At 37.4% G+C, this 22,156-nt stretch overlaps 1 protein-coding gene across 1 annotated transcript in view; it reads right to left on the bottom strand.

Moving 5' to 3' along the window:
* pc.1.L (pyruvate carboxylase, gene 1 L homeolog) overlaps positions 1–22,156 on the bottom strand; it is a gene marked incomplete at its 5' end in the record, with an annotated part of 159,199 nt that overhangs the window by 130,741 nt on the left and 6,302 nt on the right. Inside the window, 5 exon segments of the mRNA NM_001089757.1 lie at positions 175–292; positions 14,026–14,171; positions 15,048–15,213; positions 16,270–16,454; positions 18,245–18,380. Coding sequence (NP_001083226.1) covers positions 175–292; positions 14,026–14,171; positions 15,048–15,213; positions 16,270–16,454; positions 18,245–18,380 — 751 coding nt within the window.

The raw sequence follows: 22,156 nt of genomic DNA, 5'->3' as shown, positions 1-22,156 counted from the left end.
GCCAGAATCCACAAATTTCCAGTTTAGTGTTACTTTAACACCCACAATAGCGAATTTGAGACTAAAATGAAAAGGCTTCATCAGTTGCAATTATGGAGAATTACTGTAAAATTACTGAATTCCGCAAACCTACAGGAATATGTATTTTCCCATTTGCACAAAAATATCACTCACCGAGTATCTGAACTTCAATGTGGCGAGGTTTTTCAATAAATTTTTCCACAAACAATGCTCCATTTCCAAAGGCAGAGAGGGCTTCAGAGTAGGCTCTGGTGTAATTTTCCTCCAGCTCCTATAAATTCAAACACTGTGCATTACAAATGTGGTATAGCAATATAATAAAGAAAGGTATGACTCAGATTATATTTTTAGCAGACCTGGGGAAGACCTTGATAGCATTCTTTCTTTATGTACTTGTACTTAAATACAACAACCCCTGAGATATTATCAAAGTTATAATTTTCCCTTTGCTTTACTAATGCTGTGAAAAAGAGAATAAATTGCTCTCACTACTTATTGGATTTGATAGCAAAAGGACCTAATTGCCCAATAACAAAAATATACTAACTTCTCAAGGATTTGACGTTTGCAATAGCTCAATAAGTGAAGTAGAGTGGAAGAGGAACTATTGACATAAATGCTGAAATAAAGTGGAAGTTTAAAAATGGAAGTGGGCCCAGTATCCTGAAACTCATTAACAATTACAGGATAAGAATGCAGGAGGAGCTTCTAATTTCAGGGCTCCTTTCCTACTGCTCACAGCAGCTCTTAATAATATTTCCCAAGCAAGAGCAGAACACCATCTATTTGTTACACAAGTATATATGGAAATTAAATTCTTTTCGAAGCAGATTTTGGCCTAGGGGTGAGAAACAAGGAGGAGAAATTATGCAGAGGTGAGACACTATAGATCGGAATATTTATGGCTAGGGAAAACAAAGACGTATATATGGATATACAGTTATCTATGAAGCAAGGAATATTTTAATGAATTGGTAATAATTCTCAATTCAGGTTTTAATATATACAAAGTATATACACACCCTAAATGCACATTAGCAAAGAGGTTTTTCTCTGCAGGTATCCAAAACAGTTATACAGTCACATGAAAAAGTTTGGGAACCTTTCATAATTCTTTGAGTTTTGTTTATCATTGGCTGAGTTTCAAAGTAGCAACTTCCTGTTAATATATAAAATGCCTTATGGAAACAGTAGTATTTCAGGGATGACAAGGTTTATTGGATTTACAGAAAATATGGAATATGCATCTTAAAATTAGACCGGTGCATAAATGTGGGCACCCCAACAGAGATATTACATTAATACTTAGTTGAGCCTCCTTTTGCAAATGTAACAGCCTCTAGATGCCTCCTATAGCTTTTGATGAGAGTCTGGATTCTGGATGGTGGTATTTTTGAACATTTGTCCATTCAAAATCTATCCAATTCAGTTAAATTTGATGGCTTGAGCATGGACAGCCTGCTTCAAATCATCCTATAGATTTTCAATAATATTCAAGTTAGGGAACTTTGATGGCCATTCCAGAATATTGTACTTCTCCATCTGCATAAATGCTTGTGTAGATTTGTAGGGTCATTGTCTTGTTGGAATATCCAACCCATGCGTAACTTTAACCTTGTACTGATGCTTGTATATTTTACTGAAGAATTTGTTGATATTTGGTTGAATTCATCTGACCCTCTACTTTAACAAGGGCCCCAGTCCCTGAACTAGCCACACAGCCCCACAGCATGATGGAACCGCCACTAATTTTTAGGTAGCAGGTGTTGTTCTTGGAATGTGGTGTTCTTGTTCCATCTTGTTATGACCAAATAACTAAATTTTTGTCTCATCAGTCCAAAGCACTTCGTTCCAAAATGATTGTGGCTTGTCTAAATGAGCTTTTGCATAGAACAAGTGACTCTGTATGAGTAGTGATGGGCAAATTTGCGGCGAAAAATTCGCGAAACGGCGCCGGCGTCTCGTTTTTGCGAATTTTTTCGGCGAATTTTCGCGGGCGTTTCGCGAATTTATTTGCCTGCCGCGAATCGTGCAAATTCGCCGCGAATTCGCGCCTGGCGAATAAATTCGCCCATCACTATGTATGAGTGCAAAAAGGGCTTCTTTCTCATCACCCTGCCATACAGATGTTCTTTGTGCAAATTGTGCTGAATTGTAGAAAGACGTACAGATACACCATCTGCAGCAAGATGAGGTGATATTTGGGTTATCAGAAGGGATAGAAAAGAACCCCACTTGATCAGTTAAACTAAAGCAGTCGCAATGTATTTTTTACACACTTATTAAGTCCCAGTTAAGTTATAAGCACTTGGATAAACACCACTAATTAGTATATTAGGTTAAGTATATCACTTAGTTATAAGTTATAAAGTGCTGTGCAATAAGTTATAAAGTGCAGTGCAATAAGTTATAAAGTGCAGTGCAATAAGTTGATTAAATTTTAAAAAAACCTCAGAAATCCAAAAGGATCTATATTGCAATAGACCATAGAATTCGGACGAGACCCCTTCACACAGTTTTGTACCCTACCAAATTAATCAATTATATTGTGCCAAATTGATTAAGTGCTACCCCAAATGATGACTAAATTATTAATTAATAGTTACTATGCGTTTTGCAATATTTGCTTCGATCACACACGCTCACTCGCTCCCCATACACCTATCGCGAGGACCTCCTGGAGTACGTGTGCCTCTCTCCTATTGGCTCTGCCGTTGTCATGACACCCATGCCGTAACTCAGTGTTATACAACACAATAGAACACCCCTGTCATTCACCCTGGTTAGTTTAAACTTTCTACATGCAGGTATTGCACTTATGATCCTAAACCAGGAGTTTCAATAAAGACAGGAATGTTGTGGAACATTTATATTTTTACAAATCACCAATGTATATAGACTAGTTTTTTAACCTATGATTAATTTATTTATATATTTATATTCTGTAATTTATTTATATAAACCATTAATTGCTCCTATTAGATGTATATATGATTAACTCCTAAAAACATATTTATTAATTATTCATTAAAAGAGGTTCAATATAATCATATATGTAGCTTTTCATATGAGCTCATGAGATTTTTATAAAAAATAAGATGAATAAAATTGTTAAAAACCAATCCTGTTTCGTTTGTAATTATTAAATGAATGATGTAAATAAATTATTTTCATTTATCCCATTCGGGGACACCGTATTTAATTTAAAGGTCCAGTAGCTTTCTCGTTTTAACAGGGCCTTTTCCAGATTTCCTTTTCAAATTCCCAATTCCACCTTTTCCAAAGCCCAAAATTTCATTCTTGATGGATCCATATGGTGTACTTTTTTTTTTTTTTGTAACTTAAAATTTTTATTAAGAATAAAATTCTCCAGAGAAGAAAAGAAAAATAAAACATTCCATGCTTGTGATATCACATGTGTACATTAGGGAGTTAGGTGCTAGACAATACATTATATGTAGACATTGCCGCAATTCTGTATTACAAGCAGAGATCGTTCTGGATATTTTCATAGATGTTAAAACATTAACATATAAACATAAGACAAAAGTTCTACCTTGTATGAAATAATCTCTATATTGATTAGAAAAATAATTATACATTACATTGCTTAGTAGTTCAGATACCAGAGCAAATTCCATTTCTAAGAAAGCATCGTGGGTTAACTAAAAATCAAGAACCTATACTACTTGTATCTCAACATATGCCACCTAGTCAATTGTGAAAGTAGTTAGGAATTTTGTGGTTTTGCCAACATCTCGTAGGGTGCCCAAATAGCTAGAAACTTATGTGTCCTGTTTTGAGTATATGCAATCATGTTTTCAAAAGTCATATTCGAGATAAGTCTTCTATGGACTTCTTGAATAGATGGGGATTCAACCAATTTCCATTTAGCCGCTCACGTAATGCGAGCCACTGTTAATATATGGTTAACCAGAACCTGTGATGATCTAGAAATCTCCTCAATAGGTTTTCCCAATAGAAAGGTTATATGGTCTTTCACCACATCTGTGCAGGTGACCTTTGATATTATACTATGGATTTCGGTCCAATAAGCAGTAATAATTGGGCATGACCAAAACAGGTGATAGAGAACCTGGGTCTTGACATCCTCTCCAGCATTGATTCGTGATCTGTGGACACATGTGACTCCCTTCTTGGCATTGGACCAAATAGCTTCCCAGTCTTCTAGTGGCAAAGTGACATTAAGTTCTTGTTCCCAGAGAGACATATATTTATGTTTTACAAAATCTAGGGGTGGCAACGTTGAGAGAAGTGTATAGATTCTTGACAGTAAAGCTTTTTGAGGCCAGCCTGCCTTGATTATTTTCTCAAAAGGTGAGAGCCAAATTACTCTGAGCATTGAGAAATGGTTGTACAAAATGTCTGACTTGAAGGGTATTCATAGAATTTTAAAGGAACTTCAGGTAGCTTGGCTCGAAGGTCCGTAAATTGGAGGATCTTATATCATAAATCTGAAATAAACCCTTATTTCCCCAATTGCGATAAAAAGAAACCTGAGTCCCTGGGATGAATTTAGGATTCATAAGAAAAGCAACGCTTATCTTTCCATCTATGCCATATGGTAAACATTGTTTTGGTGGAGTCCAGTATGGTTTTAGGGATAGTTGGACGTATACCCATATCCCAAAGGAAGGAGCCCAGATGTATTGGCGCTATAAATGAACTCTAAATTTTAGCCCATATTGGGGTTGCCTTAAATTGAGACCACGCTGCAATCCATCTCAAATGAGTTGCATCATGATAATTTTGTATGGAAGGTACTCCTAATCCCCTTTGCAGTTTGTTGGTTGTCAATACCGACTTAGATAGTCTGTGCCGTTTATTGCCACATATAAATTTATGGAAAGACCTTTGAATTTCAATTAGAGTGGATATGGGAACCAAGATTGGAAGTGTTTCAAAAAAATATAAAAATTTTGGCAAAATACTCATTTTGAGTGCCGCGATGCGACCATACCATGATAGAGGGTAGTCAGACCATTTATGAAATAATTTAGTTTGCTGAATAAGTGGGAGAAGGTTCAGTTTAAACAGGTCCTTATACAATGGAGAGATACGAACCCCAAGATAAGTCAGTGAGTCCATTTTCCATTTATAACCAAAGTTAGATCTCAAAGTGTTCAATAGTGGGGCCTGCATGCGAAGGGGTAGAGCCTCAGACTTGCTCCAATTCATTTTATAACCTGAGAGTGAGCTATAGGTATTAACTGTCTTATGGAGAGATGGAAGGGATATATGGGGGTTTGAGAGAAACAATAAGACATCATCTGCAAATAATGCTATTTTGTATTCAATATTGTCTATCTCAATACCCATAACATCCTTTTGCTGTCTGATGAAAGCTGCTAAGGTACTTACAATACTTAAAGCATACAATAACGGTGATAAGGGGCATCCCTGTCGCGTCCCATTTCTGATCTTGACTTCCCCTTTGCACCAGGCAGTTTAAGTTGTACTGTTGGGAGGCTATATAAGGCCTTTAAAGATGTTATAAAGGGGCCAGAGAATCCCATATGATTTAGCAGAGAGAACCGAAAAGGCCAGCTCAGCCGATTAAACGCCTTTTCGGCATCTAAGCTCAACAGGACCGCAGGTTTTTTCGTTGGATAGTTTTGAGTAATGCTACCGTACGCCTAGTGTTGTCCCCTGCTGGTCTTCCCGTAATGAAACCCACCTGGTCTGCATGTATTAAAGTTGGGGTCAGGGTGGCCAATCTGTTTGCTAAAATTTTAGTGAAAAGTTTCAAATCTGAGTTTAGTAATGCTATTGGTCTGTAGCTACTGCAAAGAGTTGGATCCTTTCCAGCTTTAGGTAATACCGTTAGGTAGGAAGTAGGCATTGTGGATGGAATAGGGGTTCCTGTTAGGAATTGATTAAATAAGGCCGTGAGTTGAGGTACTAAAATACTTTGGAAGGTTTTTAGATAGATATAGGGGAACCCATCAGGGCCAGGTGCCTTTCCATTTGTGAGAGATTTTAATGTGGATAGAACTTCTTCCAATGTGATTACTGCATTTAGGAGATCTGTATCTTCTGGGTTCAATTTATTCATATTCGCTGCTACTAGATATTCTTGGAGTGGAATTGCTGATGTGGGGGGGGGAATTTGGGGAGCATTCCTTGAGATTATATAGATTATTATAGTATTGGCAAAACTGCTCTGCTATTTCCTCTGGGTTATGGGTATACGTTCCATTTGGAAGTTTGATTTTGATTATTGATGACTGAGCCTTTCTATCACGTAATTTGTTTGCCAGAAGGGTTCGAGTTGTATCCCCTTATTTGTAGTAAATTTGTCTAGACCATTTTAAAGTCTTATCTATTTCACGTAATCTATAGTTTCGTAGATCTTGTCTGGCCTGGTTGAGTTTTTGCCAGGACTCTGGTGTGCCTAACGATTGGTGTTGGCCTTGTAGGAAGTTAAGGGAATCCGCTAATTTAGTCAAGGTGGATAAGCAATGTTTTTTCCTAGCAGTAGTGATTGCAATTATAGTCCATCTTATTGTTGCCTTATGGGCTTCCCACAGAATTGGTTTAGAAGGAGCAGTTGGCATGTTTAAGGAAAAATATTCCTTTATAGCCTTTTCAAGTTGCTCTTTTGTTTGTTGGTCTGAGAGCACTAGCTCGTTCATACGCCAGTGTGAAATTCTACATTGAGGGGGACCAATTGTAATATCTAATAACAATGGTGCATGGTCTGACCATGATATAGGCAAAATGGTAGTCGTAAAATCAGATCTAAGACATGGATGTGATAAGAAAAAGTAATCCAAATAAACCTGGTGTGGGTTTGAATAAAATGTGAATTGCTTGAATCTTTTAGAGAGAAGACTAGAATTCTTATCAGGTGATGGATGAGATCTGTCCTTGTCTTGAGAGAATGTTAAATTAAAATCTCCCCCGATTATCGTAAAATGGGATAATAATGTCCCGCAGAACTTGGGTAACCAGTCGCAATTCTCTTCGCCTTTGTAGAGTTTCAGGGGAGAGATCGGTAAATATAGTAAGCTTTGTATTTTGATAGAGTACCTCTGGAAGTTGGCGACTTTTTGCCAGTACCGCTTCTTTCGTTTCATAGTAATGGAAACATACCACTACGTCACGCGGAGGTTTAGAGTCTGGTGGTTTAGCTGTTAGGGAGCGGTGTGCTCTATCTAGTCGGCAATTTTCTTCCGTCAAGGTAGGCATAACTGCATGAATAGGCCCTTTAGAAAGCGTTGCAAAGCTTGCGGTTCTATCTCCTCTGGAATTCCCCTGAACCTCAAATTCTGCCTACGCGATAGATTTTCCATCGAAGCTCACTTCTTTCTGCCACTAATGCTCTATGATAAGCTTTTTTCACTAGCTTACCGGAGTACCCTCTTTGTCTAAGTCTAATTTTCAGTTCCTTGGCCTGTTCTTTAAAGTATTCTAGAGACGAGCAGTTACGTTTGAGTCTTAGGAATTCTCCAGTCGGGACAGATCTTTTTACTGAGTGCGGATGGAAGCTCGAGAAACTTAACAGGAAATTGGTGGCTGTTGCTTTCCTAAAGTTTTTGGTCACCAACTTTCCCTCATTAGTTACTTCTATATGAAGATCCAAGAAAGAGATCGACTTCTTGGAAAGCTCCATAGTTAATGTTCCGATCATTATCGTTTAGTTTGGTCACAAATTCTATAGCCTCCTCCTTGGTGCCTTCCCACACCACAAGTATGTCATCAATATAACGAATCCATTTAAGGATTTTAGACCGGTATGATGACATCACGTTCTTGACCACAGTTTCTTCCCAATGACCCAAAAACAAATTTGCATATGACGGGGCACATGATGTGCCCATAGCAGTTCCTTGTATTTGTAGATAGAATTTACTATTAAATGTGAAGTAGTTGTAGTTCAACACAAAACTCATTAATTTACATAGAAATTCTATCATCAGTTCCTCCTCTCCCATATATTCGGTCAAAAAGTATCTTAAAGCCTCTATGCCCAATTCATGTCTAATCGATTTATATAAGGACTCTACATCCAAAGTCATGAGATAAATTGATTTATTCCTTCCCATTTCCTCTATCTGGGATAGGACATCCAATGTATCTCTCGCATAGGATTCTAAACCTTCCACCATGGGTTTTATACTGAGGTCAAGATATTGACTGGTTTTTTCAGCGAGATTGCCATTCCCGGATACAATGGGTCTCCCAGGAGGATTAAACAGTTTTTTGTGGATCTTGGGAAGCAAATAGAATGTAGCTACCCTGGGGCTCTCTACTGTTAGAAACAATTTCTCTTTTTTGGATATTAAATTATCCTTCAATGCTTGCTCTAACATCTTATTGTAGTTACATTTAAAATTATCTGTAGGATCCCCCAGGATTTCCTTATAGCTGATAAAGGAAGCTGACAGACAACTATCTTCTAAGTACATCTCATTGGGCAATAGTACAATATTCCCACCATTATCAGAAGGTTTAATTTGTATATCATGCCAGTCTTTCATGTCCTTAATTGCTTTATATTCATCCCTTGTTGTATTATTTTCATAAATATGTGGTGAAATGGTTAATATATCATGAATAACCAGGTTTAGAAAGATACCCACATTTGGGCAAATATTTGATGCATGAGTGAATACTAGTGATGGGCGAATTTGCGCAGTTTCGCTTCGCCGAAAAATTAGCGAATTTCGCGAAACGGCGAAAAATTTGCGAAACGGTGCCGGCGCCTCGTTTTTGACGCCGGCGCCCGTTTTTGACGCAAATTTTCACGGGCGTTTTGCGAATTTATTCGCTGGCGGCGAATCACGCAAATTCGCCGCGAATTCGCGCCTGGCGAATAAATTCGCCCATCACTAGTGAATACAGACTTGTTTTTAAGTTTCTTTTTCCATTCATCAGATGGAGGAATTCTACTTGTATTAGTTATAGTGTCATCTAAATTCTCTTGAAGCAGTTCCTCCAAATCTTGAAAAGCTCTTAATTCTGTATCCGTTAACTCCTCCTTTTCCTCAATTCTATCCTTTCCAAAAAAACTTTTTTAAAAGCAATTTCCTGGCAAATAAATTGAGATCTTTAATAGTCTCAAAAATATCCAACTGAAAAGTGGTTGAGAAAGAAAGGCCCTTACTAAGTGTATTCAAATGGGCTGTTGTAAGAGTATGACTGGATAAATTGATAACGGTTAATGACTGTTCTTCTTTTGGTAGCTCATGGTAGATGTATAGTTCACTTTAGCTCTGTCCCTCAGATTGCTTTTCCCCTTCCCCTAATATTGATTCTTCTTGGGGTTGCTCATGATTTGGGATGTGTCTGGTGGATTCCTCCCCTGTCCTAAAAAAATAGGATACTGGGAAGTAGGGATATCCCCTCGGGGTCTAGAGTCTATATTAGTACTCCCTCCCCCCACAATATTGTTAATAGTACTACCTCCTCCCACAGTATTGGTGATTCCTATGTGGGTAGTGTCTTCTACATGGGGATCTATACTGGGTCTACCGTCCAAATTATCTACGCCCCTCTTGAGTCTTGGGGCAGTTTTATTATGGAAACTTTTATTCCTATGTGTCCATCTATAGACCAAATTAGATGAATAATCTTTAATATCTCTGATTAATTTAGTTTTTTTGGTGTCCAAAAGCGATGTTTCAAGTTTCTGTATGCCCTTCATTATAGACTCATGTTTAGGTAATAATTCTCCTTGATTTACAATTCTATTCATCTTAGTATGGACTTCTTGAATTTGCCCTTCTATTATGGAAAGCTTCTTTTCCTCCTCAGCTATCAAGAGGTCCATTAGTTTGTAGGAGCATTCACTAAGTATAGTTTCCCAGTTCTCCTTAAATTCCAGACCTTGTGCTTCGAAAGTTGGAAAGATTTGTACCCTTAGCCTTCTTGGAATAAGGCCCTTCATTTTATATTTCATGAAGAATTGAAGGTTCCACCAGAACCTACATTGTTTTGTCATTAACCCTTCGAAAGTGTCTAATGTTTCCCTGAGCTCAACATTTCCCCCCGAGAAACATGTGATTCAAAAATCAAATCCAGATCTTTTAATCTATTAGAAGTAATAGCATCAAGTTCCTTGGTTAAATCAATACAGGTGGCCATTCTAAAAAAGGGATCAAGGACAGAGGAAAAAACCCAGATAATTAATTAATATAAAAAACACACACCACCCCACTGTCCCTTTGTTTTTATCCTTCTGATTCAAGTAAAGGTCTGACTGCAGTCAGTATTCAAAATTTCACAATATCAGAAGGGATAGAAAAGAACCCCCACTTAATCAGTTAAACTAAAGCAGTCACAATGTATTTTTTACACACTTATTAAGTCCCAGTTATAAGCACTTGGATAAACACCACTAATTAGTACATTAGGTTAAGTATATCACTTAGTAATAAGTTATAAAGTGTTATGCAATAAATTATAAAGTGCAGTGCAATAAGTTGATTAGATTTTAAAAAAAACTCAGAAATCCAAAGGATCTATATTGCAACAGACCATAGAATTCGGACGAGACACCTTCACACAGATTTGTACCCTACCAAATTAATCAATTATATTGTGCCAAATTGATTAAGTGCTACCCCAAATGATGACTAAATTATTAATTAATAGTTACTATGCTATTAAATAAATTGCTTGTATTGAAAATACTAGATTGAGAGAATTAATTCAATAAATATAAAGTGCTAAGAAGTGCTGTATTAGTCAATACTCCTACGTGAATAGTAAGGTTCAATTGATTAAATTAAATAGACTGCCAATTGATAGGATAAAAACTGAAATCAATGCTCAAATTCATGAAAAAGGGAGGAAAATGAAATAAGAGGAGGTGGAGTTGTCCCAAAACTGCTGCCTAAATTGTTTCTATCCCTGGGACACCACAAAGATGGAGAAGGCAGAGTAACTAAGTTACTAATATGTCCTAAAAAACACACAATTCCACGGTCTCCTGAGAGTTTAAGTATACAGAGAAGGAGAAAGAACTGAACCGAGCAAAGATTATTTCCACCACCCCCAAAAAATATATTTTTCGACAAGGTTTTTTAAAATTAAAGTTAAAAGTAGCCAAAGATCAATGGATAAGAACGCCGACGTGCGTTTCGCAATATTTGTTTTGTCAAGGTCTCTCAGGAGACCGTGGAATTGTGTTTTTTTTAGGACATATTAGCTTCTCAAACCAGCTTAGGGCCCTGCTTAAAAACGGAGACCACAGTGCCGGTTACTCTGCCTTCTCCATCTTTGTGGTGTCCCAGGGATAGAAACAATTTAGGCAGCAGTTTTGGGACAACTCCACCTCCTCTTATTTCATTTTCCTCCTTTTTTCATGAATTTGAGCATTGATTTCAGTTTTTATCCTATCAATTGGCAGTCTATTTAATTTAATCGATTGAACCTTACTATTCAGGTAGGAGTATTAACTAATACAGCACTTTATATTTATTGAATTAATTCTCTCAATCTAGTATTTTCAATACAAGCAATTTATTTAATAACATAGTAACTATTAATTAATAATTTAGTCATCATTTGGGTAGCACTTAATCAATTTGGGTAGCACTTAATCAATTTAGCACAATATAATTGATTAATTTGGTAGGGTACATATCTGTGTGAAGGGGTCTCATCCGAATTCTATGGTCTATTGAAATATAGATCCTTTTGGATTTCTGAGTTTTTTTAAAATCTAATCAACTTATTGCACTGCACTTTATAACTTATTGCACAGCACTTTATAACTTATTACTAAGTGATATACTTAAGCTAATATACTAATTAGTGGTGTTTATCCAAGTGCTTATAACTTAACTGGGACTTAAGTGTGTAAAAAATACATTGGGGCAAATTCACTAAGCCGCGAAGCGCCGAACGCTAGCGTTAATTCGCTAGCGTTTGGCATTTTCGCTACTGCGCAAATTCACTAACGAACGCTGGCGTAGTTTCGCTAGTGTTACTTCGCAACCTTACGCCAGGCGAATCTTCGCTAGCGACGAAACTACGCAAATTCACTAACTTGCGCAGTGTACTGAACGCTACCTTTTACGCTAGACTTCCTTCACCACCTCAGACCTGGCGAAGCGCAATAGAGTAAATAGGGATTGTTTCAAAAAAAGTCAATTTTTTTTCTAAGTCCCAAAAAAACGCTGGTGTGTTTTCTACATGATGGCTGATAGGCTGAAAAAGATCGAAAATTTTTTGGGGCTCCCCTTCCTCCCCCCTACATTTCCTGACTCATGGCAACTTACTTAGACAGTGGGCACATGTGTAGGGCAAAATAAAATTTTTATTTGCTGATTTGAAGGTTTTCTAGGCATTTTAGTGCAGATACGTGTTCCCCATTGAAATTTGAATTTCGCGCCGTATGCAAATTAGCCTTCGCTAGCGTAACTTCGCTTTATATAGCGAATCAACGCTAGCGCAACTTCGCAACCTTACGCTACCCCTGTGCGCAACTTCGGATTTTAGTGAATTTGCAGAGCCCTGGCGAAACTACGCCTGGCGAAGTGCGGCGAAGTTGCGCCTGGCGCAACTTCGCATCTTAGTGAATTTGCCCCATTGTGACTGCTTTAGTTTAACTGATCAAGTTGGGGTTCTTTTCTATCCCTTCTGATATTGTGAAATTTTGAATACTGACTGCAGTCAGACCTCTGCTTGAATCAGAGGGATAAAAACAAAGGGACAGTGGGGTGGTGTGTGTTTTTCTAAGTGATATTTGGGTTGTCTGTAACCATTCTCAAAATCTTCTGCATATGCTGCTCCTGTATTTTTCTTGGCCTGACAGACCTAGGTTTTACAGCAACTGTGCCTGCCTGTGGCCTTCTATTTCCCAAATACATTCCTTACAGTTTAAACCTCAGAGATAGCTTTTGAACAATCTTTGTTGTCAGAACTTTTGAGAGTTGTTTTGAAGATCCCATGCTGTCACTCTTCAGAGTAGCGTCAAACAGAAGCACAACTTGCAATTGGCTACCTTAAATACATTTTCTCATTATTGGACATACCTGCCTATGAAGTTCAAGGCTAAACAAGCTAATCCAACCAATTTGGTGTTGCCAGTAATCAGTATTGAGCAGTTACATGTATTCAAATTAGCAAAATGACAAGGGTACCCAATGTTTTGCACAGCCAGTTTTTCACATTTTATTTAATTTCATACAACTGAATACTGCTTCACTAAAAATCTTTGTTCAGAAAACACCCCAGTACTCCGATGTTCATAGGAAATGAAAGACATACCACTGTTACATTTTTTGTTGAAAGTATAGTAAGTATATAAGTATAGTGAGCTGAGGCTCAGGCTGAGAGGGGTTCCCAAACTTTTTCATATGACTGTACCTCTGCTCTTCGTTGTGTGTTGCACAAACAGGCCCATGTTGGGAGCTGGGAAATGCCCTTACTCCTCTGATACATAAATTCTGCAATATCTACTTATTTCATGTAGGCGGCACACCATTTCTACTCAAGTTTTCATGAATCATAACTCAGGGCATCACTAAGGCATTAGCCATTACAAGCCACAATTAATGTACTTAGCAGGACAAAAAGAGGTTGTCCTTCTTCAGACATTAGTACTAAATTTAAATAACTATTGCAAATATGCAAAAAAAAGTTGGATTTGCTTTTCTCCAAAATGATGTCAGTTTTCCAGGAGAGCTCTAGCTGCATCATATATATTGCCCTTCATCTGCACGAAAATTGAGGCTCATTTACTAATAAACGGGCAAATTTACCCTAGTGCAATAACCTACAGCAACCAATTAGCAAACTGCTTTTACAAGCTAATGCATGTAGAAGAATGAAAGTCAATCTGATTTTTTGCTATAGTTTTCTGCAGTGGTCTGTGTTAACAATTTAGCACCACTTTGTTATGGGTTTTTATGTTTATTCAGACTGCATTACTGTATTTGACTTGGTATGTTTAATGAATACAGTCTTACAAGATAAAAACTGTGCAAGCAAACATGAGAACAGAGACTTATTTATTATAATTTGCCATACCTCATAGCTCCGCACTACTCTCATACCACGTCCACCACCTCCATATGCAGCCTTGAATATTATAGGGAAGCCATATTTGTTAGAGAATTCCTTGGCCTCTGTCAGGCAGCTGATTGGAGCGTCTGTGCCTGGAACAACCGGCACCCCTAAACAGGATTACAAAAAAACAAAGTTCAGCACTTCAGATCTCCATTTAGGAGGAATAAGGACTGTATAACAATAAAAAGATAGGAGCTTGAGACAAGCTTATTTTACTTAAACTTGATGGACGTGGTTTTTTTTTTTCAACCTAACTTAAGCTGCCCATAGACGCAAAGATTTCTATTGCCAAATGACCGATTTTTGGCGAAGTCCGACCAATCCGTCAAATTATCGTGCGGTTAGTGGGATTCGAACGATCGTACATCTTACGATTTTTCGTCCGACATTTTCTGAAAATTGATCGGCCAGGTTAAAAAATCTTTATCGGTCCCAGTGCAATCTATCTATGTTTGCAGGGACAAGCAGGCAGTTACCCTTTGTTTTCCTGGCAAATGGTCTTTTTAGTTGATGGACAATTCGTATGATCGTTTCGAAATAATCGTGTTCTCACGATGACGATCGGATCTTTTAAAAATCTTTACATCTATGGCCAGCTTTACTATGTAAGATATTTGGTCTTGGGGAGAATTTTTGGTAGAGTGGACTGTAATGGTGTTCTGTATCTGAAGAAAATTTTAAAGTATCGGTAGCACTAAATTTAAATTAAAAAGGTTATACATGCATTTTATGTATAAATAAAATTTTATGTTACCCCACACTAGTAAAAGTTGTGTGCTTAACTCAAAATCACCTATACAATTAAGCTATGAATTGCTATATAGCTGTCATTCAATTTCAGCATCCATTTATTTGCATGATTGATAATATATGAGCTGCTGAGAAAACAATGGTTATAGTTAAGCAGAGATAAACAGGTCAGATGTGATTCGTGGCTTGCTATATGCCTATATAATACAGTTGACAGCTATGTATTTTCTTACCTGCGCTAACCGCAATGGCTCTAGCCTCCACTTTGTCACCCATCTTGCGTACCACCTCAGCAGAGGGTCCAATGAATCTTACGCCTGCATCTGTGCAGGCCTGAGCAAAATCAGAGCGCTCAGAAAGGAAACCATAACCAGGGTGAACCGCATCAACCTCATTCGCCTGTTAAAATGTGAAGTCATATATCAGCAGGGGAAAAGTTGTGGAATTTATAAATATATTGTGAAATAGCAAAAACACAATATAGGATTTAGTTGTACAGTGTAAAGTGCATGGAACCTGGGCTTTTATCAAAGATGTTTCAGATAACTGGAAAATAACTTTCAATGTGAATCAGTGCTAGTTACCAGGGATGTTACTTTTGCACAGGAACAGCAAATGAGGGCTGAACTATGAGTTATTGTCAAAGTGCAACATAAGCATTCTGGGATTTTTTTTATAATAGAACTGTCATAAAATAGATTAAATACTTGAATGCTGTATCTCAGAACTAGAAATGAGTTGAACACTCAGAACGCATAGTATGTTAATGGAGTAAGTCTTGAATAGCTGTTCTGCCAGGAGCACACTAGATGATGCACTACTTACTCTGTCTGGAGGTGACATTATATGATATCAACCCATCCGTGGCCAGTTTTATTTGTAAATGCAATTGGTACTGAAAGCAGTATCTGTATGTCACTTACTAAATCAGACTATACTTACTACACATTGAAACAATGTAGCAAGTATCAAATCTCCCTCTTGCCAAGAATCCTCTTGTTAATTCTCACAAAGCCTTATATTTTCTCTAATTTGGGCCACAACTATAAGCAGGCCAGGGCAGGCACATGCCCAAGGAACAGTTGGGGTGGGGGCCTGAGCAAAGTTGGAAGCAGACAGACCAGGGGTAGTAAATAAGTGGACGAAAGCTTTAAGGGGACAGAGTAGTAGATGTGAGTATATAGGGGGTGGGCTAAAGGTGTGGCAAATGTACTTGACCCAACCAGGAAAGAGTATTGAAGTCTGAGTGGCAGATAAATAAGAAGCGACCCCTTCATTCTTCTAATTTGGCTCCCCATCACCCAGATTGGTGCTTTAGAGATAAGACACAAATGATCCCCATATATCTATACAGTATCTGCCGTTGCTGCATGCTCCATTTAATGCAAACTAGCACAGAGGCAAATGCTATGCATAATCCACGCTAATGTGCATTGCTTAGTAGAAATCACTTACCTTAGCAACCTTGATGATATCGGGTATGCTTAAGTAGGCCTGGACTGGCGGCAATCCTTTCCCAATGAGATAAGCCTCATCTGCTTTCTGTCTATGTACCTGGCCTGTATCCTGCTCTGAATAGACAGCTACAGTCCTTATCCCCAGTTCCGTGCATGCTCTAAAGACACGTGTGGCAATCTCACCTGTTTTGTTCCGAAGAGGGAAAAAAAAAAAAACCTGAACTGCTGCACAGCAATATTTACCAAAAACTAAGGAATAAAAACAACAAAAAGCTACCACAGGGTTCCTCTCCTCCCTAGCAATATTTTGGTTTGTAATGCAAACTATTTTAACATGCAACAGTACTCCAAAATATATTCTGGATGATTACAGCCAAATGCCAGTATCAGTAAATACAGACTATTAAGCTATTACAAATGACACACAGAGGCCAAATACCAAAGTTTGCTCCATCTATTTTATACTGTACAGAAAACTGAAATATGAAGCAGTACACAGATTTCCTTCTGGAATGGTATAATGTAAAGATCCAAAAATTTAGCAGTGTTCAAATCCACTGCAGTATAGAAGGCATCTGTGCTACTAAAGTTTATAAAAATAGTCTATAACGAATTACTCATTAATGCTGCAGATGTTCTTGAAACAAAATTAATGCCACTTCCATGTTTACTAATGCTCGAAAAGACAAATTTGTCTTGTGATAACTGCCATTATTTATGCAATGGTAGCAGCTAATTTTAGTATTATTATCATTAGTTTTTTAGTGCTTATTTAGGCCAACTTCATAAATCTTGTAGATTTTTTTTGTGGCACCACAGCAAATTACAGCGCTAATGAAGAGTTTATATAGCATTGTAATTATTAACAATTTATAAATATAGCCTTAAATGCAATTATGGCCAATGAATTAATATTATGGAATACAATGTTTAATATCAATTAATTCACTAATAATACATTTCTAAATATCATCTTCCCCAATGGTTACAATTTTCTCTCATATTTTAACACAAAACCTTCTATTTGTCTGTAAATTATCTACTTAAATTGTAATTCACTCACCAACATTTGGTGCATGTACGATGGGAGACGAGGCAACCGATATCGGCAAAAACCTTGGATATCGATCGCCTCAGTGATTGGACAAGATGGACAATTTCTATCTGCCGCCTTTGTGAACATCGGCCAAATGTTAATGCTGAATTGTCAGCTAGAGGTAGAATCCTATTGTTTTTACCTGCATATCTGACAATTCAGCTTCTAACATTTCTAAAGAAAATGAACAATCTTTCTATGACCAATGGGTAGCCACATTAAGCACTGCAGGGCAGGGCGTCTGTTAGAGCCTAACACGTAGAGCCTTAATTTTAAAATGCAATTGTTCCTTGTATTTATTTGTATTTACAATGGTGTAATTATAGAGAAAGCAAACTCCAGGGGCCCAGGAGACTGGGGAGTCAGCTTCCTCTATAGCCATTCTACTCACAGAAAATTTGGTGCACTGCTTCCTGCTTAGGCACATGTTTTAGCAGGCGGGGAGCCGGATAGGTTGCAGTTCACCATCAAGTGCATGGTACATGTCCTTACATTGCAGTGCAGTTAATACTGTAATGAGCCGATTGTTGCATTAATATATTGCTCTGCTCTATAACCGTTCATAAATAAGTAGCACTATTTTAACAAAAATATATAGATCAGAGATGCACCAAATCCAGAATTCGGCAAATCCACTTTTTTCAACTGGTTTTGGCTGAATCCAAGACCTAGCCTAACCAAATTCAAACCTTACAAAGTGTTTACATTTACATTAGATGAACTGCCATTCCCTCACGTAATGTATTTGTATACCAAGAAGCAGTTGCTGTGTCTGTGAACATAGGTTTTAAACATACTTTTCAGCATCTTCTCCATATGTTTGTCTATAAGAAATGAGTGCATCAATAGTATATGTTATCAACAGTGTTTTTTTTACCTCTGTTGGCCACTAAAACTTTTTTGATAGGCTTGTACTCCACACGTTGGGTGCTCTGAAAGGCAGCATTGAGCACAGAGATGCGTTTCACACCGAGGAAGGTCAGGCCTCCCTTGACAAAACGGAGCTGCAACATCTGAAAATGAGACACAGGAATACAAGTAAATAAATGGTGGTTATATTAATGTTACTCCTTATCTAGAGACAAGCTACTTTTTTTGCACAGCACCACTGTACTGTTGAGAAATGTAGGTAAAAAAAAACAACAACAAAAAAACGACAGCATACAGCAATTTCTAACTACAACATAACTAGGTAAAATATGTAACGGGTAGAAGGGCAGTTGAATGATTTAATTTCTTCTACCGCTGCTGCTGACTAACTAACTTTTATCCACGATCTATACATCATTCATGGGGTCCCTGCTCCCAGACTTCTCCAAGGTTACTGGTCTCCTTAGCTTTCAAAGCTTGATACTAAGGCATTATATGGCAGACTCCCAGCTCATACTAGCTGGTACTAGGTGGAGAACAAATATGAAGAGCCATGTGCTCTCTCACTAATATAAACTACAGACTTGAACTGATAAAACCCCTTGGGCTGTTTTTTCAACTGATGCCCTCATATACACTAGCTTAGACTGCCCCCTTCCTCCATGGCAAATGTGAAGTTTATACTATAGTATGCACTTGTAGGGGCAATTTATATAGCACAGTATACCCTAAATCAGCACTGTCCAAACCAAAAATTAACATACAACCCACTACTACGTATATAAAAGAAAGGACAAAAGAATCTCTCTTTAATTGCATATACTTTATTGAACCTAAAAAAAAAGGCTCTGGCCCTAAATTTTTAAATTATAAATGCATATAATAATAAAGATATAAACAAGCAAATTTAAACTTTGCAAAGAAAATTAACCATCAGTATTAATGAAGTAAATATATATATATATCCAAAACATAGTTTACTCTGCACAGACAGCCTTATTTTTCTAAATAATAGTGTTCCATCATATCAGGTGAAACTATTTCCTTGACCTTGTTTGGGCATTCTGCCAGATAAGCTGGCAGTTTGTTTGTGGAGGAAGAACAAGAAAGAATTCCTGAGACGTGACTACCATTGGTTATTCAGCAAGAAAGGGAAAAAAAAAAGTTTCAGAAAACATTAACTTTTTTAATAAATCTGTCCCTAAATGTTTGCCTCTGAAGTGAAAGAGACAACAAATGCAGGAAATGTGATGGCAACTACCATGCATGGGTCTATTGATAAATATAAAGAAGCTTAAGAAGGGATAAAAATATATAGAGAGTAAAGAAAGATTATAGTACAGGTATGGGATCCGGTATCCGGAAACCAGTTATCCAGAAAGCTATGAATTACGGAATAGCCTTCCACAGACTCCATTTTATACAAATATTTTTAAAAATGATTTCCTTTTTCTCTGTTATAATAAAACATTACCTTGTACTTGATCCAAACTAAGATATAATTAATCCTTTTTGAAAGCAAACCCAGCCTATTGGGTTAATTTAATATTTACATGATTTTCTATGAAGATCCAAAATATGGAGAGACCAGTTATCCGGAAAACCACAGGTTCCGAACATTCTGGATAAAAGATACTATACAATAAATATAGTAGCATAAAATATTAGGATTTTATCGCTGTTCATATTAGATCATTTGAAGGTAAATAATGTTCCTGGGCCTGTTGGCATTCATCTTAGGGTACTAAAGGAGTTTAGTTTGCCAGCCACTAAATCTTTAGTCACCTTTATTGCCAGACTGGCCTGTTGCAGGTATGATGCCAGCCAAAAAATCTAGAGGACTGTAAGTTTGCCATCTGTAGCAAACCTTTGAGAAAAGGATGTTAATAATACATAAGTATATGTTGTCGATGTGGCTTTATGTGCACTAAATTACATCAGACAAATTAGAAAATGTATACCTTTGTGCACTTGGACAAAGAAATGGCTGAAGGACAAAGTAGAAAGTGGTGATAATTTATTTCTCGAAGATCCAGTGTTGTTAATGGTGTACCTTAGGGGTCAGTTCTTTGCAGACTGTACTAACATTTTAATTTGCATTTAAATGACCTTGATGGCAGCTTGAAAGTAGTTTATCTGTGTATGTGGATAATAATAATAAAAACTCTATAACCACAGGATCCATTGCACGTATTTACAGAATTGCAGAAATAAGTTTAACATCAATGAATATTGTTAAAGGAATTATTGTTCAGATTATGACTTTCTGTGGAGGCAATAATAGAATCTTAAAACAATTTTTGCAAAGACTGAAAATAAATAAATATATAATACACACCTACATACACACAGACATCAAATCAGTATTTGATTAGCTACAATTAAGGTAGTTAAAGTGACAGATCAGCAATACAGGCTATAATTAACAAATAGCAAGTAGTACATCTATCATACACAGATGTCCATGAAGTGGAGTCCACATTGATCATGGACAGGTTGTCATAAACTCCAGGTACTGGAACTCGGTGGCACAGTAGAAACAGAAATGCCTCTGGATTAACTAGCAGTTAGGCAACTTATACATAGAATTAAAAGGTTGAACATGTTGAACATGTGTCTTTTTTCAGCCTAACTTACAATGTAACTTGCTATGTAACTACAGACATTTTTGGATAACTTGAAGGCAAATATCAGTTGTCACAATATGGATAAACAGGTGACATGACAATTAAGTTTTGCTCCAATGCAAAAAAAATCTCCTGGTAAGACATTAGCCTTAAGCAAGGTGCAATAGACGAAACACCATGGGGCAAATTCACTAAGATGCGAAGTTGCGCCAGGCGCAACTTCGCCGCACTTCGCCAGGTGTAGTTTCGCCAGGGCTCCGCAAATTCACTAAAATCCGAAGTTGCGCACAGGGGTAGCGTAAGGTTGCGAAGTTGCACTAGCGTTGATTCGCTATATAAAGCGAAGTTACGCTAGCGAAGGCTAATTTGCATACGGCGCGAAATTCAAATTTCAATGGAGGAACACGTATCTGCACTACAAATGCCTAGAAAACCTTCAAATCAGCAAATAAAATTTTTATTTTGCCCTACACATGTGCCCACTGTCTAGGTAAGTTGCCATGAGTCAGGAAATGTAGGGGGGAGGAAGGGGAGCCCCAAAAAATTTTCGATCTTTTTCAGCCTATCAGCCATCATGTAGAAAACACGCCAGCGTTTTTTGGGACTTAGAAAAAAAAAATTTTTTTTTAAACAATCACTATCTACTCTATTGCGCTTCGCCAGGTCTGAGGTGGCGAAGGAAGTCTAGCGTAAAAGGTAGCGTTCAGTACACTGCGCAAGTTAGTGAATTTGCGTAGTTGTGTCGCTAGCGAAAATTCGCCTGGCGTTAGGTTGTGAAGTAACACTAGCGAAACTACGTCAGCGTTCGTTAGTGAATTTGCGCAGTAACGAATTTGCCCCCATGACTACAAAAGACAAATCACATGGTCATAAGCAAATGTGTTTTTTCTCATAGGGGTAAATTTATCAAAGAGTGAAGTTCCGCAGCTCTCAATTCATTTCTATGGTATTGAAAGGCGTATTTATCAATGGGTGAATGTGAAAGTTCACCCTTTGATAAATAAGCCTATAAAAATCCCATAGAAATGAATAGAGAGTGGCGGAATTTCACTCTAGTGGCGGAACTTCACTATTAACTTCACTCTTTGATAAATATACCCCTCTGTCTTTAGCCTCTTCTTTTAGTTTGCTTTTTCTGTAGCAGGCTGAATTTAAGGATCACAAATATAATTTCTACATGCAAAAATCTATAATAAATAATTTTAAAATATATTCAGCTCACTGACACTTGGCAGTGACCCAAGAACAACATGTGGTAGCACATAGCTATATTACTTAAAACTACTAAATTA

Source organism: Xenopus laevis, chromosome 4L (genome assembly GCF_017654675.1).
Source record: "Xenopus laevis strain J_2021 chromosome 4L, Xenopus_laevis_v10.1, whole genome shotgun sequence".
NCBI classification, from domain to species: Eukaryota; Metazoa; Chordata; class Amphibia; order Anura; family Pipidae; genus Xenopus; species Xenopus laevis.
The sequence above is the reverse complement of the archived record's forward strand: the minus strand, read 5'-3'. Positions and strand labels throughout refer to the sequence as shown.